Consider the following 17,708-nt stretch of genomic DNA (forward strand, 5'->3'; position numbering starts at 1 on the left):
ACACACATACACATAACCAAATTACACACAACACATATTACACACAGATACTATTACACTTACCACTTATTTACATATACAAATGTACTACATATTTACACATATACCACATACTACATATTTATACACACATACCACATACAACATTTTACACAAATAAATCAAAGTATAAGTACTTACAGTACTTACTCTAAAACGGTTCTCAGCACAGGTATGTGTGAAATCTATGACAAGCTCAAACGGTTTGTTGTAGAACGGTTTTAACGTCAGTAGTACGTGATATATCAGAAGATCGCCATTAATCTCTCCGACCCTACGAACACAAACAATGTCAGTAGTACGTGATATATGAGAAGATCGCCATTAATCTCTCCAACCCTACGAACACAAACAATGTCAGTAGTATGTGATATATCAGAAGATCGCAATTAATCTCTCCAACCCTACGAACACAAACAATGTCAGTAGTACGCGATATATGAGAAGATTGCCATTAATCTCTCCGACCCTACGAACACAAACAATGTCAGTAGTACGCGATATATGAGAAGATCGCCATTAATCTCTCCGACCCTACGAACACAAACAATGTCAGTAGTACGCGATATATGAGAAGATCGCCATTAATCTCTCCGACCCTACGAACACAAACAATGTCAGTAGTACGCGATATATCAGAAGATCGCCATTAATCTCTCCGACCCTACGAACACAAACAATGTCAGTAGTACGTGATATATCAGAAGATCGCCATTAATCTCTTCTACCCTACGAACACAAACAATGTCAGTAGTAGGTGATATATGAGAAGATCGCCATTAATCTCTCCAACCCTACGAACACAAACAATGTCAGTAGTATGCGATATATGAGAAGATCGCCATTAATCTCTCCAACCCTACGAACACAAACAATGTCAGTAGTACGTGATATATGAGAAGATCGCCATTAATCTCTCCAACCCTACGAACACAAACAATGTCAGTAGTACGCGATATATGAGAAGATCGCCATTAATCTCTTCTACCCTACAGAACACTAACAAATGTATCTAGGCATTAGTAAATCAGACATACATCTCTATGACCCTACAGAAATCTTACAAACAGTCAAATATCTTTTAAGGTGCTAGTATATGAAAGTACAAATATATGATAAGTATATTTACGTTATATGATATTAAGACCAAAAATAAACTTACTTATATCGCCTCGCTATATAATAAAATACTGGGTTGCCAGCTTTACTTGTCCCGGCCTGGTAAAATATGTGTAGGTTTTTAAGTGACTTGAATTCATCCTTTTCATGCATGTTGTGTTTTGACATGATTTCTTCAAATTTTGTACTTGTCATGTCCATACTGCTCCATCTGGTGGCAAATATTCCAACACTACAAAGAGAATAACGAAGTGGAGATAACTCTACCAGGAAAAAACATACAAACAAAACACAAATATATATATATATACTAAAGTATATAGGGTCTAGTAAGTAATAACGACGGTATAAACCAATATAGGTACTGGATCCTAACAAACAAATGTTGGATGCGTATTACTAGAAATAGATATATGTCAAGTAGTAATAACGACAGTACAGACAAGTAAATTGTCGAATTTTCGAGGAAATCTGTACTGTCGTTATTACTACTTGACATATATACTTAAGTATATATATATATATACCAGTGTAGCGGAACTGGACCGGGTCGATCATCGGCGACCAGGTAGCTCAATCGGTAGAGCATCCGGCTAGTGTTCGGAGGTCCCGGGTTCGAACCCCGGTCTGGCCGTGCATTTTTTCACTCCTACTACACCAGAATGCAGGAGAGAGTAATATACCAATGTCTACAAAACGTTTAAATGCCAAAGTCCACAAACATTTAAAGCTAGGACTTGCAGTATGTTGCTGTGTGGTCCATATAGATCTACAGAAAAAGACCAGAATGTTTTATAAGAGTGAAGTGACCTGTCAAACGTAATAGCTAACACGACATCTGAACTTACTGAGAATCTAGCGGCCTATGCTCTGGGGGTCCCAAATATGCTAACAAAGTGGCCATCTTGTCAAATGGCCGTCTGCCTACTGCCTTGTGATCTCTGTAAAAAAGAAAAACATTTCATTTTAAAAACTTCTCAATAGAAAAACATTTCATTTTAAAAACTTCTCAATGACTAAAATATTTTGCACTCATTTCAAAAGATTTAAGTGTAAATAACTGGATATAGACCTACATTATACCATTATTTCGACAGTGGCTGAAGTCCTTAATTACTATAATTACATTTATACATATTTACCAGTAATTTGATAATTGACTGATATGGACTCATATTTTACAATTTTCTGTGTTTGCACTAAATTAAGTATGTTTATAACAGTAATATGGGAAAACTGTGATTACGGAGCCTGGACTTCATTTTATTTTTTTCTTTATTTTTTATATCCCTAAATAATTTTTAAAATCATTTTTTAAATCAACCAAAAGTGAAAGTATTACACTGCAGAGTTAATGATTATTTTCTTTAAAATAATGGATGAAATATGCTGATAAAACTAAAAACATAGCCCTGAGAAATGATGCCAGTCTGACCTGCTACTGGAGAGGTAGTCTCCAATCTTCTCCTGGTTATTCCATAACAGACGATGTAGGGCCAGAACATTGGCATCATTGATGAAAGACAGGCTGTGATTTCCTTGGTCGGGAATGTCGCAGTCTGATGCTATCTCAGTGAAAAACCTATAAATGTCACATGTATACGTTTATAATATATATCTCAAAGACAGAAATTTCCATTATCAATGTCAAAAGGAAAATTATTCAGATATGATCTTTTGTTGGAAAAGATATTATAAAATGAAGATTTTTAATTAGAAAATCATCAATTACAAACTTTAATCAAAAGGCTAATTCATTAATACAAATTATAACTTCAGCGTAATATTACTGCATCCATTCTCAAAAAAGACCTCCCTTAGTTAACAAGAAGTGGTACTAACAATTAATATCATTATGAAATATCTTAATAAAATTCGAAAAAAGACCACTAACCTTCTGCCAGCTTCAAAGTTGGTCTTGAGAAAGTCATTGAAGGTCCGCATATGGTTCTCTTTGGTGAAAAGGAGGTGGTTGGCAATGTTCTGCATAATCTTACACATAAGTGTGAGACCACGCTTAATCTTTGGTGTAGGTTCCTCATCAATTATTCCCGATTCGTAAGGAGAAACTGAAACATTGACTTGGTATATGACATACAGTTTTAAAACAGAAAGCCAGTATACAATGATTAACAGAATATATATAGGTGCTTTTGATTTGAATAGAAATTATATTAAATGAAAATTCGGTGAATTTGTACAATTGAAAAAAATAAATCAGGGTTATATTGTCCTTATGTTGACAGTCAATTCTGTTGAAATAAATTTTCAGTAATTTTTTTTTTTTTTTTTGTGAAAATTATCCTAAATAATGTTTTTACCTGAAACTGATAACCTTTGAACTGTAGCAATATTAGGTAACATTGCAGGTATACGTACAGTGACAAAAATATGCATGTTAAGTAGTCTTAATTTTTAATTACGGTACCAAAGTCTAGAATAAACAAATCTATGACAACTGTATCCTTGGTAACGAATTTCAAGTTTGAGATTTATTTCCACTATGAAATTATCATAATTGTCCTAGTGTCAATTTCAGGACTTATTAATGAGAAAAAGATTTATAATTCAGAAAATAACAATTTTGTGAGAAATGTTCCAACAGTTTACATGCATCATGCTGTACCGGTTTGATAATGTAAGTTCATACATAGCGATAATATCATTATCTACTACATACAGAAGTCAACATGCTAGATACATGACTATCTCTACTTCAGAAGTGGACAGAATGTGTTATAGACATGGACAAAAAAAGCTGTATGATGCATAATTAATATCTATTTCTAAACTCTATAAACATATATAAGATGCTCTTCACTAGAACTTGTATCAGTTGTGTGTAATCTTTTATAATAATAAGTAAAGTCAGTTAGGTATTCACAAGTCTCTTAAGATATAACATATCAGTTTTAAGACAATGTGCTGTTATATGATAATTAATTTCATGAAAAAAAGTGTCCAATTGTCAATAACGCAGAGTGAATATACTAGTGTCAATAGATAGACTGCCCAAATAAGGTAGGCATATATTCACAGATGTAAATATTTTTAATTATCTTTATACAGGAAATCGGAGTTCAATATAAATAATTTCTACCTGATAAACTTGTCCAGATGGCCATCTGTCTGTCTGTCCTACAGTAAGTAGGCCTACATCTCTACTACTAATTGTCTGTCTGTCCTACAGTAAGCAGGCCTACATCTCTACTACTTACTGTCTGTCTGTCTGTCCTACAGTAAGTAGGCCTACATCACTACTACTTAATGTCTGTCTGTCCTACAGTAAGTAGGCCTATATTTCTACTAATAACTGTCTGTCTGTCCTACAGTAATTATATATAAGTAGGCCTACATCTCTACTACTTACTGTCTGTCTGTCCTACAGTAAGTAGGCCTACATCTCTACTACTTATTGTCTGTCTGTCCTACAGTAAGTAGGCCTACATCTCTACTACTTACTGTCTGTCTGTCCTACAGTAAGTAGGCCTACATCTCTACTACTTACTGTCTGTCTGTCCTACAGTTAGTAGGCCTACATCTCTACTACTTACTGTCTGTCTGTCCTACAGTAAGCAGGCCTACATTTCTACTACTTACTGTCTGTCTGTCTGTCCTACAGTAAGTAGGCCTACATCACTACTACTTAATGTCTGTCTGTCCTACAGTAAGTAGGCCTACACCTCTACTACTTACTGTCTGTCTGTCCTACAGTAAGTAGGCCTACATCACTACTACTTACTGTCTGTCTGTCTGTCTGTCCTACAGTAAGTAGGCCTACATCACTACTACTTACTGTCTGTCTGTCCTACAGTAAGCAGGCCTACATCTCTACTACTTACTGTCTGTATGTCTGTCCTACAGTAAGTAGGCCTACATCTCTACTACTTACTGTCTGTCTGTCTGTCCTACAGTAAGTAGGCCTACATCACTACTACTTAATGTCTGTCTGTCCTACAGTAAGTAGGCCTACATCTCTACTACTTACTGTCTGTCTGTCCTACAGTAAGTAGGTCTACATCTCTACTACTTACTGTCTGTCTGTCTGTCCTACAGTAAGTAGGCCTACATCTCTACTACTTACTGTCTGTCTGTCCTACAGTAAGTAGGCCTACATCTCTACTACTTACTACTCCCTCTACAATGTCAAACACATCAACCCATTTCAACACATATCAGTACAAACTAATTTTTCATCCAAAATTAAATTTGGTCTACATAATTGATTCCTGCTGTGCTTTAACTCTAAGGTTAGCTATTTTTACAAACATGTGTTACTACACATCCCACTAGTGAAGGTCAAGGTCGTACAGAGGTGAGTTACCTATGGCAGGGTTGATGAAGCGTAAGAAGATGACAGTTCCGATGACTGTCCATACAGCGTCCGCACTGTTTTGCTGGAAGCGCTGTGTGACAACTTGATGCAGGCAGTGACACATACTCCGGAGCTTGGTCGGAAACCTGACGGGAGGAGAGATCCAATGATTACACAGGTCAAAGGTTATACTGGTAGAAGGAAAGATCCAATAATCTATCAGGTCAAAGGTTATAGTGGTAGAAGGAAAGATCCAATAATCTATCAGGTCAAAGGTTATAATGATGGGAGGAGTGATTCAATGAAGATACAGGTCAAAGGTTATAGTGATGGGAGGAGTGATGCAATGAAGACGCAGGTCAAAGGTTATAGTGATGGGAGGAGTGATGCAATGAGGATGCAGGTTAAAGGTTATAGTGATGGGAGGAGTGATGCAATGAAGACGCAGGTCAAAGGTTATAGTGATGGGAGGAGTGATGCAATGAGGATGCAGGTTAAAGGTTATAGTGATGGGACAGGACAGAAACAATGCAGTTACAGGGGAAGTCAAATATTAAAGGTTAAGGTTCAGGGTTCACAAGGTCAACAGAAACAGTCAATCGAACATAGTAGGATATTATGCAGTTGGTGTTTCATATCCAAAAGGTCAAAGGTCACATTATCTACCTTGTTAAGAGTTATACATGTACAGATTAGATGTACATGAGGGTTGATGCAGTTTTTCAATTCCATAAATTGTCACATTGGGAAGATTCATAGCAACAAAAGTCAGCGTTTACCTTCATCAGATCATTCAGGTCAAAGTGAAATTAGGCCAAATAATCAAATATATCTCAAAGGTCAAAGGTTACGTCAGGCAGATAACCTGGACAGTTTTGTTGAGATATTTACTATCAAATTTCTATTTAAGATATTTCCAGTATGTTAACATCTACCCTAGAGGTCTCAGGATTGAGTAAATCATAAAAGGTCAAAGGTAAGATGGCAGGAGCTGTTTTTCTGTCAAAGGTTAATAGGTCAAGCCTTGATCTGGCTTGACTATGAGCATGCATTCCCCTCAATTTTAGATGACTAAATGAAAGCTGACAGTTTATGTTAAGAACCATTTACAAACTCTCCAAAAATCTAACTGGTATATCAAAGTGACGAATTTTGTCAACTGCTGCAGTCAGACAGGTGACTACCATATAAGTCCTGTAATGAGCCCAGGGGAATAAGCACAAAGTTGGAGGTGGGCTTATTGAAGGACAAAGATATAGCATATATTAGCATTTTCAATGGGTTTATTGCTGGATGTATTTGATATAAATCTGTTCATGTTAATTACCATACAGTATAAACTAACCAACATGCATGTGGGCTTATTACCAGACATAGGCTTATTGCAGGATATATTTGATAGAAATCGGTAACAACTGCTAAGCATTAACCTAAAAAATAGGGTAAATTATTGACTTCTTCCTGTTTATAAAAAGGTGATCTCGGTGAGGAGAATGCTTGATATTAATTGTCATTTCAGTGTAGTAAAGAAGAGTTTTGGAGAATCTGTATATATAGTTATTCAACACATCTGCTGGAGTAACAGGCTTTAGGTAGAAGTCTTAATGGATACCATGCCACAACTTCGCAGTAATTTATCTGTCTATTTCATAGGGTGTTAACATTTATCCTGTATTAAGTCCTGAGGGATCAATTTGTACTCTTGGTGTATTCCAAGCAGGGGTGGACTAATTGCAGGACAATTAAATAGCATATGAACGATACTGAACAGACATATAGGCTTTAAGCTTATTGCCAGATATAAATAGTAACGCTGACAGTCACAGCTGATTTCTAAAAGATTTGAAATAGTTTACATTACAAACGGCATTTTTGTGTGAAGATAGAAATTGCTAGAATTTATAATACAACATTTTTTTTCATTTGAAGCAGCATGGTACCTCTGATGATAATGAGGGAATTATCATTATTTTTATTGTGATAACTTCATGACTAAGTTTAGGGAGAGCCGATATTTCAACATGGCTATCTTCTTTGCATTGGTACAAGTTCTGTCACCATGCATATGTTTCTTCATCCATCAGATGCACGGCTCAGGCAAAATCAATCTTTTAACAGATTTCTTTTTTAATTCTTCCTCCAGTTTCAAAAATGTTCATTATTTCCTTTTCAAGTGTTTTTGATGAAAAACAATAATTTTCTAGAAATGATATATTTGAAGTGTTTAGTTAAACAGTTTGCTTTCTAATAACTATGTGACTTTTAATCTGAGCATCCTCATCTCCTGAAACTCCTAAAGTACAAAGCAGCATATATGATATATGTATGTAGGCCTGTGGTTTGGTCCCCATAGCGACAAGCTGGGGCCACATGGACGATGCAGGAGTGTTCTCTCTCAAACCTTCTTTACCTAATGCTGGATTGAAAAATCGGAGAAATATAACAGTTCCTGTTGCTAGGATACTGTGGTGAGGAAACCTCGTACTGATCACCTGGTATACGCAGTGGCACATCACGCGCAGCTTGGATGGGAACCTGCTGTATATAAATGATGTCCCATGTTGCCGGGCATCAGAACAAGAATATATACATACAACCACATGTAGTGTCACCAAGCATCAATAAGTATACATATCACATCCAATGTTCCTGGGCATCAAATCATGCCCAGTCTCCTTGGACATCAAATCATACCTTTAGTGCATCAGTTCAAGAATACAAATCATGCCCGGTGTCAGAGGGCATCAAATTTAACCCAATGGCCCTGGGGATCTCGGTACATAAAAAAACATTTTACAGTAGAACATAAGGAACAATGGGCCTGTATCGCTCACCTAATTTTGTAGTAATCTGAGAAGTGTATTTCCAGCCTGTAACTGGCCAAATATCATGCACCATCAATTCATTTGAGTTTCCAGAAGTTGTTTAAAGGTTTTAAACATATTTGACTGCTGTGACCTTGAATATAGATCAAGTTAATTCATTTGTACAAACATGGTCATTGTACATCCCAGCATGTAACAGGCTAAATATCATTACCCTAGGTTTCTTTTCTATCTAGAACTTCTTCACAGGCCCATCATCAGATACCTAGGCCTTTTGGTAAACAAGAAGAAGCTGTTTGAAGATTCCATAGCAAATTTGAACCAAATGACCTTGATACTAGGTCAAGGTCATTCATTTGAACAAACTTAGTGGTCCTTCTCCCAACATAATACAGGCCAATATCTGGTCTCCAGCACTCTTGGTTATTGAGAAGTCATTGAAAGATTTTATCATATTTGAAAGATTTTACCATATTTGACTCTGTGAGCTTGAAAGTAGGTCAAGGTCATTCATTCATTTGAACAAACTTGGTAGCCATTCGACCTAGCATGCTACAGACGAAGTATCAGGTTTCTGGGCCTTTTGGTTACAAGTTGTTAAAAGGGGAAAAGTTTATGAAGAATAGACGACCGGATGATAAGACAGATGCTGCACCACAACATAATAAGCTCACTTGCCCTTCCCAACTCTTGACCTCTGTATAAAATAGAGAATGAAAACCTACTGTTGGGCTGATCCCACGACCACATTGAAGACTTTCTGGGTGATGATCATTAGATATTTCTTGTTGTCCTCTATGCTTTCTCCACTTTCCAGTCTAAAAATAAACCAATCATTTCAGGGGAGATATATACGTAAATACAAATCTACCATCACTTATTGATATCATATAAGGCAGGTTTTGTATCATTTATTATCAATATTTGTTGGCTGTTTTTTTTTATATATATAAATATGCCTTCTCTCCCCTGTCATAAATATGCCAATTCCTAAGAAGCTTTGAAGGTACAAAAACAAGGACTGACTTTGAGCATATGCAAGCCCAGTTAAGGTTCAATTCAGACACGCTGTTTATCATTTATTCCATTCCTGCTAGCAGACAGCAAGCATATTTATAAACATACTAGTGTTTGAAGTACGGTAGGTTAAAAAATCATAATCAATTATCTTTGATTTTCTTAATTTTATGTATTTGGCTGGTCAGGTAAACTATTTTTATTTTAGCTCAAATTTTCATTTTCAATGGGATTTGGCACGATGTTCATTTGTTATTTCCTCTGCTTTATTTCACTTTGGTAGTATCACTTATTAGCTTTTAAATAACTTTCCTCATTACTGAGTTTAACTGTACAAATAATTGTTTTTCTGATTTTATCAATTCATGAGAAAGAAATTTACAATAATCAATCAATTAAAGATTTTTACATCAATCTGATTTACAAACTTCTTGTTGATTATTGATCATAATTAAAAATTAATCATAATATGCTTATCATAATTCATAATTTCATATATATAGAAACGTTTTAAAGGCCCTCAGATGATAGAACTCTGAGCCTACAGACCACATTTTTAATCTGGAATTTACAACTGTACCTTGCAGAATCAATTTCGTAGGACACCTTCTGCTGTCGTTCCAACTGGAACATTTCCATGATGAGCGGGTTGAGCAGCTCCCGGAGATAATTCTGTCCGTAGAATCGGAAGCAGTAAGCCATGATCTTACTAGCTAGGCTGTTTCCACGGAACAATGTCTGCATACAGTCGGCTATCTCTACCTGTTTAACGAAGTAAAATATGTAATTAACACATAATCTGAGGAGTTATCAGGTATATTACTGGCTGTACCTGTTCTGTATCAAATACCATATGTCAATATATATAAACCCACCCAAATTCACAGCTGTGCAGGGCTATCAAGATAACACCATGATCAAATATAGAATGTATCCAATTCTTGTATATTGTTTAGATTGTATTTATACCCAGACCTTAATTAATAAAGTTGAACCTTATTTTCTCAAAATTAGTGGGATAATGAAAAAAAAATTCCGAGATACCTGGTAATCCGAGTATTAGAGGTGACAATATCACAGAGAAAGAACGATTGTTTTCCTTCGGCTTCAAGTTATCAGATTATGAGAAACCTTGGGTAATGATGTTTTAACAAATTTATAATTTCAAACAAAAAGAAATATTGATTACCATTATATTCAATTTGGATTGTATACATATCACTGAGCCAATAAAGACTCGGATTGAAAATATACTGCTTAGAATAAGAAATACAAAATAGTGTATATGCTTATTGTGAAAATCAAATATGAATATTCATTGATCCCTGAATGTAAATTTTCATTGACACATAAATATTTATTGATGTATGAATATTCATTAATATCTGAATATTCATTGATATGAATTCAAGCAGAAATTTTTCCAGGGTGAACATGTGTACCTAAAAACCTTTTTCTCCATAAAGACTAGTAAGTTATTTTTTCCCATTCAAACTGTATAGGATTTGGAATCATCCAGTTTTAATCATATCAAAATGTTCAGTTACCCAGCCTTAAAATGTACTCAGATCTAGTCCGACTGATGAGGACTTCCCATCACTACATCAAACACAATTAACACAATACATGTAGACAAGCAATTATACCACACTCCTGCACATTACATTACATCACATCAAATATGGGCAGGCATTCCATCAACAACACCATTCTATATATAGGTGCTCGGTGCCTCATTTTGTGTAGTCTGGATTCCATACGATACAGGATCAGGAAGTCTCCGAAGGGAAATAGGAAACAGTTGTCATGCGAACACAGCACAGAAAACAACAATAATCCCAGCAGTGACATCTGGACTTCCCTAATCAACCATGTCATGATTATTAGTTGATAAATAACGATTTTCTATGACTGATAGCAATCAATGATCAATCATCAATCATAACTTTTTATGATCGAGCATCAATCATGATTTGATCATCGATCATGATTTCTAGTGGTCGATTGATCAATCATGATTTCTATGATCGATCTTTAATCTTGATTTTTTCATTGATCTTTTTTTCTACGACTGATCATGTTATGAATTTACAGATTTACAGTGGACTTGAAATATGATAAAATTGTCTTATGTGTGACTTAATTAATAAACAATAAAAATTCATGATTAATACATGATCATTGATTTTTCTTTAAGATATGATGATGATTGAATGTAAATTTGGAGTGCTTCATATGATCGAGAGCAACAGTATTGCCTTACATAGTTGTCACAGCCATAGCATATGCACAGTTTATCACATCTGATATTAAATGAGTTTTTATGGACCCAGCCTAGCAATTCTAGGTTTTTCATCAGCCTATATTGACCAGTTTATAAAGCCAATAAAAAAAACCCACTCCACTGTAGAATACACTAACGACAAATGCAAAAAATTTTGCAAAAAAATTTACACAGGCCAACTCACTGTATATCATGTGAATTATCTGACAAATAATTAGGTAATAGAATTATATCAGGTGAATTATCAGACAAATAATTAGGTAATAGAATTATATCAGGTGAATTATCTGACAAATAATTAGGTAATAGAATTCGTAAGACAGTACAATGTATATCCACTCACAATACAGTAATTACCAATACAACTGGTCATCCATGAACACAACAGCATTCAAAATCTGCTCAATACAACATCAAAATAGTTGTCATGACAACAGAATCTATCTGACAAAACACAAAGTAGTCAATACAGAGTATGGTTGTCATGAAACACTATACAGTACTGGGAGGGTGATTTGGTACTCAAACCCTGCGGGAGCGACGAGCGGCGGTCGAGGGATGTTTTGACCGCAAGCAGTCGAGACAATCAGTAGATTTTGTGACTTACATGCAAGTGTTCACTGTTCCAAACGTATGACACAAATTCGAAGTGATACAGTTCTTCATGATTACTATTTGTTTAACTTAATAAAAAGCATATGGATAACTGTGTAGTGAGTCAACGAAACTCGCTTAACGTCTCAATTGCTGCTGTTGATAAATGATTTAGCTGACCTGTTTATATATGGCGCTTTGTGCATGACCTCAGATGCCATGAATTCGGGGAGGCCACATAAGGGGCTAGTTATTTTGAAAGATCTCGGATTTGAGTACTCGGCCTCGTCAGCTGAAAGTCCTTAAAATTTTGCACAATCTAGTCATCACAGATTTCTGAAGTATTTAACTAGCAACACTGTCTTGTTTATATGTTGTATATATATTGTTAAATGGAAATTGTCAAATAAAATATTGTTTAAGATATATATACCACAGAATGACATGTATGTGTTGTCCAATGTTCTCCCTTTATTATTGGAAAAACAAGACATTGTTTTCATCTGGCATGTGTATGTAATAAAAAAATCTTTAAAATACATTTTAACATATTTTAGTTAATAATAAGCATAATATGGGAATCTTTCACGTCCCGTTCCTTCCACTATCTATAGACCAGTCTATTTACGTCCAACGAAGGCTGATGATACATCATGTAATTTGAAATTTTCCAATGAAACTGGTAGGTAACAAAGGAGTTCCAGAAGAAGAAATTATTTACCTTGTGTTAAGAGAATGTTGGAGACGAGTACAATATATGAATCATTATCTTGATTTTTTTTACCACAATAATTGAAAATTTGCTAGGAAATCATATATTCCAAATGATTACTGTTCAAACCCAAATGAAACTAAACTAAATTATCTATTAAACGGTCATACTTATTAATGAGCTATAAATGGTTTATCATTTTTTCAGGAAAAAAATCTCTATCGCATAATCTAATCATAATTGAAGTTAGTTAAAGCGATATAGATTAATTCTCTATACACAGGACAATTACCGGTCGTGTAGTTACCGTTATAGAAATGTTTTCACCGGCTGTTAACACCTGCCAATCACAGATTTCAATTACAATAGAGAGTATACCTGTTTCGTAGTGACCCCATCGGCTCCCTACAGTTTTTTTTACCTGTGGGCAGTGTCCAGAAGGATTTAAGGCTATAGTTGGTCCATGTTTACTACCTGTATCTCATATTACGTGTAGGATTTTTAGTATATGACACCTGCCATTTTTCTTTAATTTCTGTATGCGATGTTAAGGCTTTGTTAAATTTTCTTAAATCATAAACATATTTCAGTTTTAGGTACACAATGTTATTGTTGCTATAAATTCTAATATTTACGTATTGGTTTGATGGTTGTAACTTGCCTTAATTGCCTGCCAACCCATGAAGTAAACTAAATTAGAACAGGTTGGCTGACTAATACCCCCGCAATCTGCATGGGTCAATGGTGAATTGGAACTCTTAATTAGAGGCTAACTAAGATAACCCAGTAATATAGTGACCAGTTGCCATAGCAACCATAAATTTGAGGAAAAGAAAGTAAGATACACATCTGCATATGGTCATCTATATTTGTGTGAAGTTTCATTGAAATTGGCCCTTCGGTTTAGGAGGAGTTGTCCGGACAAACTTAAAGTTGTGGTTCTTATCGGAAAACCTGTTTATAGTGACCAGTTGCCATAGCAACCATAATTTTGAGAAAAAGAAAGTGGCATGCACGTCTACACCTGGTCCTCTATATTTGTATGAAGTTTCATTGAAATCGGCCCTTCGATTTAGGAAGAGTTGTCTGGACAAACAAAGTTGTGGTTGTTATCATAAAACCTGTTTATAGTGACCAGTTGCCATAGCAACCATAATTTTGAGAAAAAGAAAGTGGCATGCACGTCTACACATGGTCCTCTATATTTGTATGAAGTTTCATTGAAATCGGCCCTTCGATTTAGGAAGAGTTGTCTGGACAAACAAAGTTGTGGTTGTTATCATAAAACCTGTTTATAGTTACCAGTTGCCATAGCAACCATAATTTTGAGAAAAAGAAAGTGGCATGCACATCTACACATGGTCCTCTATATTTGTGTGAAGTTTCATTGAAATCGGCCCTTCGGTTTAGGAGGATTTGTCCGGACAAACTTAAAATTATGGTTCTTATCGGAAAACCTGTTTATAGTGACCAGTTGCCATAGCAACCATAATTTTGAGAAAAAGAAAGTGGCATGTACATCTACACATGGTCCTCTATATTTGTGTGAAGTTTCATTGAAATCGGCAGTTCGGTTTAGGAGGAGTTGTCCGGACAATCTTAAAGTTATGGTTCTTATCGGAAAACCTGTTTATAGTGACCAGTTGCCATAGCAACCATAATTTTGAGAAAAAGAAAGTGGCATGCACATCTACACATGATCATTAATATGTGTGTGAAGTTTCATTGGAATCGGCTCATCAGTTTAGGAGGAGTTGTCTGGACAAAATGTGTCTACAGACAGACGGACGGACAACCTGATTCCAGTATACTTCGTTGCGGGGGTATAAATATGTATTATAGTATATACAATGTAAAACTGGTTATAGAAATTTAAATGTAAACATGCATTGGCTTGATATTCAGTAAGATTATTTTATCAAATATATGACAATCGCTTTACGAATGTATGATGAATTTAATGCAGAAACTTTTGTTTATTAAAAGTATACACGTTGAAACAGGGACATATTAGAGTCCCTGGTTGAAATATATAAATGAAATTACAAATTTTAAATCTCGATAATTAGTGTTTGTGTATTATTTCAATAAGTAATAACAAATACACAGGATAACAGCTTCCGTGAAGTAAAAATATTTTTTTATGTAAATATAAACTTAATATTGTGAAATTATACCCTTATGTTTTGGGAAACATTCTCATAAATCCTAGCGTAAGACTGTTTTACAGCCAATTAATTAGACAATAGATTGTTGGGATACCTGCATCGAATGGGGTTGACAGTTTACCTGATGACACACCCTAATCAGGCACAGCCTACTATATAGTTCCACTCACATACTCTCAGATTTGTTGCCACAGGTGTGATTGACATGTCTAGTTGATTTTTACAAAGGACATCTTCAAAGTTTTAATCGTTTGCGGATGTCACTGCACATTCATATAATTAATGTAAAGGATATAAACGTTCAGATATTTTCATTTATATCTATAATGAACCCTCATGTAAGCCTCTCAGAGTTCACATACATATGTACACAGTGCCATCTGTATCGAGGTCTGTAAAAGTGTTTTCCCCGATAGTGACACATTGTCAGCTACGACATGGATTGAACAACACAGAATATACAGATAACTTTGATGTGTTACAGTAATGACAAATTCATAAATTTTACCACTAAATGCCCAAACCTTCGAGTATGATTTTACCGTAGATCACCTATAAATGATTGAAAACGAAAGTGGTATTCACAGACGCATGTTATATTTACACAGGCTGTACTGAAGACTGCTTCTAGAAAATTACGTATACAGGTACTGGCCTGGACAGACTGCTCAAACTTAATCCATGTCGCCTGTCATCGGAGAACTGTGACGGCGGATCCATCGAGCTCATCCGCCGCAAACTGCCTGCGAATTCGCTGCTAGCACCCCGCAAACAACCCACGGCTATGAGCGACAGAGCTTCAAATTTTCCACTCCCGCAGGGTTTGAGTACCAAATCACCCTCCCAGTACTGTACATCAGTCATAATATCAACAGATCAACATTTATCATATTTATATCCGGCAATAAACCCATGACTATTGCAGTTCAACATAAATGCAAACATTCACTGTTCTGAAGTAACCACACACTATCTTATGTGTAAGTTTTTTGCCCAATTGTCAAGGGCTTATTACATGATAAATACGATGTCAACAGAAGAGAAAATCCCCAGGTTTTGATAAATACCTTCCTGTACATAATGGCTTGGTTATAACAAAACAATACAAGCACAATATATCCACTACACATGTATGTATATAATATAGCTCTTCATTAATATATATTAAGCAAATATCAATTCTAATCTGTTCTAGTGTCTAAATCTAACATTCATGTCAAATAAATGATTGGGATGATATTTTAATAAAACAAAAAAAAAACAAAAAATCATACATAATAAAAAATAACAATGATATGGGTAAAAAAAACAAAGGTTTGAAAAACAAATGACTTTTTACATACCGGTACATGTGATATGTCCTGCTCACAAATGAGGGAGATTTGTCCCTGAAATATGGGAGGTTCAAGTCAACATACCCGCCAATTCTGATAGTAACTTGGCTCCTCACCATTCCACAATAACATTTCAAGCTATTTACAATATCAATTTTGTATGGATATATGAACACAACAACGTTCTAAAAATGATAAAAAAAAAATGAATAAGTTTTTTCATGTTTTTATGTTTAATGTAATTTTCAGATATTTCCCATTTTTAAAGTCAACACTCTAATATATACAAAATCTTATGTAAATGTGACCTTATAATTAACTAACATCCATGATGTTTCAATATTGACAAGGGGTATTTCTTTTCCTCTAGAAGATATTTGTATATATCTCCTATGTTGGTGAAACATCAAATATGGATTTTTTGCAGCAGCTTCAATAATTTAATATAACTAACACATTTTTGTTATTTATACCTTTTAATTTCTACTGTATATTTCCAGTTCTTTTTCAAGGCCCAATTCTGTCTGATGTTAAAAATGTGAGGAAATATCACATGTATGGATGGTTGAAGAAAAGGACACGAAAGAGTTTTAAAAATGGATAGGTTTAATCAAATGGTTAAAATAAAGTCCATTTGTATATGCAAACCTTTGTTTTCAACTATTTACAAAAAAAAAAATAAAAAAATTCTGCAGTTATCTTTACTATACATTTAGGCAAGCTCAGCCTTGTAGGATGGCCATTATTGTAATCATAGCACAAATAAATTGAATCTAAAATCTTTATTAATACTCCATCCCCACCATTATTTTCTAATGCCTGGAGTGATCTCCCTTTGGCCTTGTATTTGCAATGATTGAAAAACATATATTGCCAGGAGTGATTTCCCCTTGATCTTGTTTTTGCAATGATTGAAAAATATCTATCATGCAAACAATAACTCACAAAACAGTGTGAATGTCCAGAGATGTAAAACAAAATGTCCAAAGGATTTTGTTTGCCTTAGGCTAATAAACTGCAGAGATCTACTTACAGGAACATACCTCTCCCATAAAATGGGTTTTAAAAAGAGGTAAAAAAATGTACAGTTGCATGATAATGATGTCCTCATAATATTAAAATCAGATATGGTATGTGTATTTCTTGATAACTTTGAATTAAAATGTTTCATCAAATATTTATTATTCAAATTGAAATAGCTAATAATAACTTAATATATTTGATCAACTTGTTTATTCAGGAATTCCGAGTCCAAACCCATTTGGTTATTAGTCACACAATTGGAACATCCTCCTTGGTAG

The 17,708-nt window shown here is 34.8% G+C and overlaps 1 protein-coding gene across 1 annotated transcript in view; it reads right to left on the reverse strand.

Moving 5' to 3' along the window:
* Nucleotides 1-17,708, reverse strand: part of LOC117332753 (neurofibromin-like) — an 85,357-nt gene that overhangs the window by 31,009 nt on the left and 36,640 nt on the right. The window contains exons 31-38 of the mRNA XM_033891781.1: nucleotides 9,896-10,077; nucleotides 9,024-9,116; nucleotides 5,483-5,619; nucleotides 3,053-3,227; nucleotides 2,594-2,740; nucleotides 2,007-2,099; nucleotides 1,202-1,390; nucleotides 190-313 (exon numbers count right to left, since the gene is read on the reverse strand). Coding sequence (XP_033747672.1) covers nucleotides 190-313; nucleotides 1,202-1,390; nucleotides 2,007-2,099; nucleotides 2,594-2,740; nucleotides 3,053-3,227; nucleotides 5,483-5,619; nucleotides 9,024-9,116; nucleotides 9,896-10,077 — 1,140 coding nt within the window. The remainder of the gene's footprint in view (nucleotides 1-189; nucleotides 314-1,201; nucleotides 1,391-2,006; nucleotides 2,100-2,593; nucleotides 2,741-3,052; nucleotides 3,228-5,482; nucleotides 5,620-9,023; nucleotides 9,117-9,895; nucleotides 10,078-17,708) is intronic.

Source organism: Pecten maximus, chromosome 8, assembly GCF_902652985.1.
Source record: "Pecten maximus chromosome 8, xPecMax1.1, whole genome shotgun sequence".
Classification (NCBI taxonomy): domain Eukaryota; kingdom Metazoa; phylum Mollusca; class Bivalvia; order Pectinida; family Pectinidae; genus Pecten; species Pecten maximus.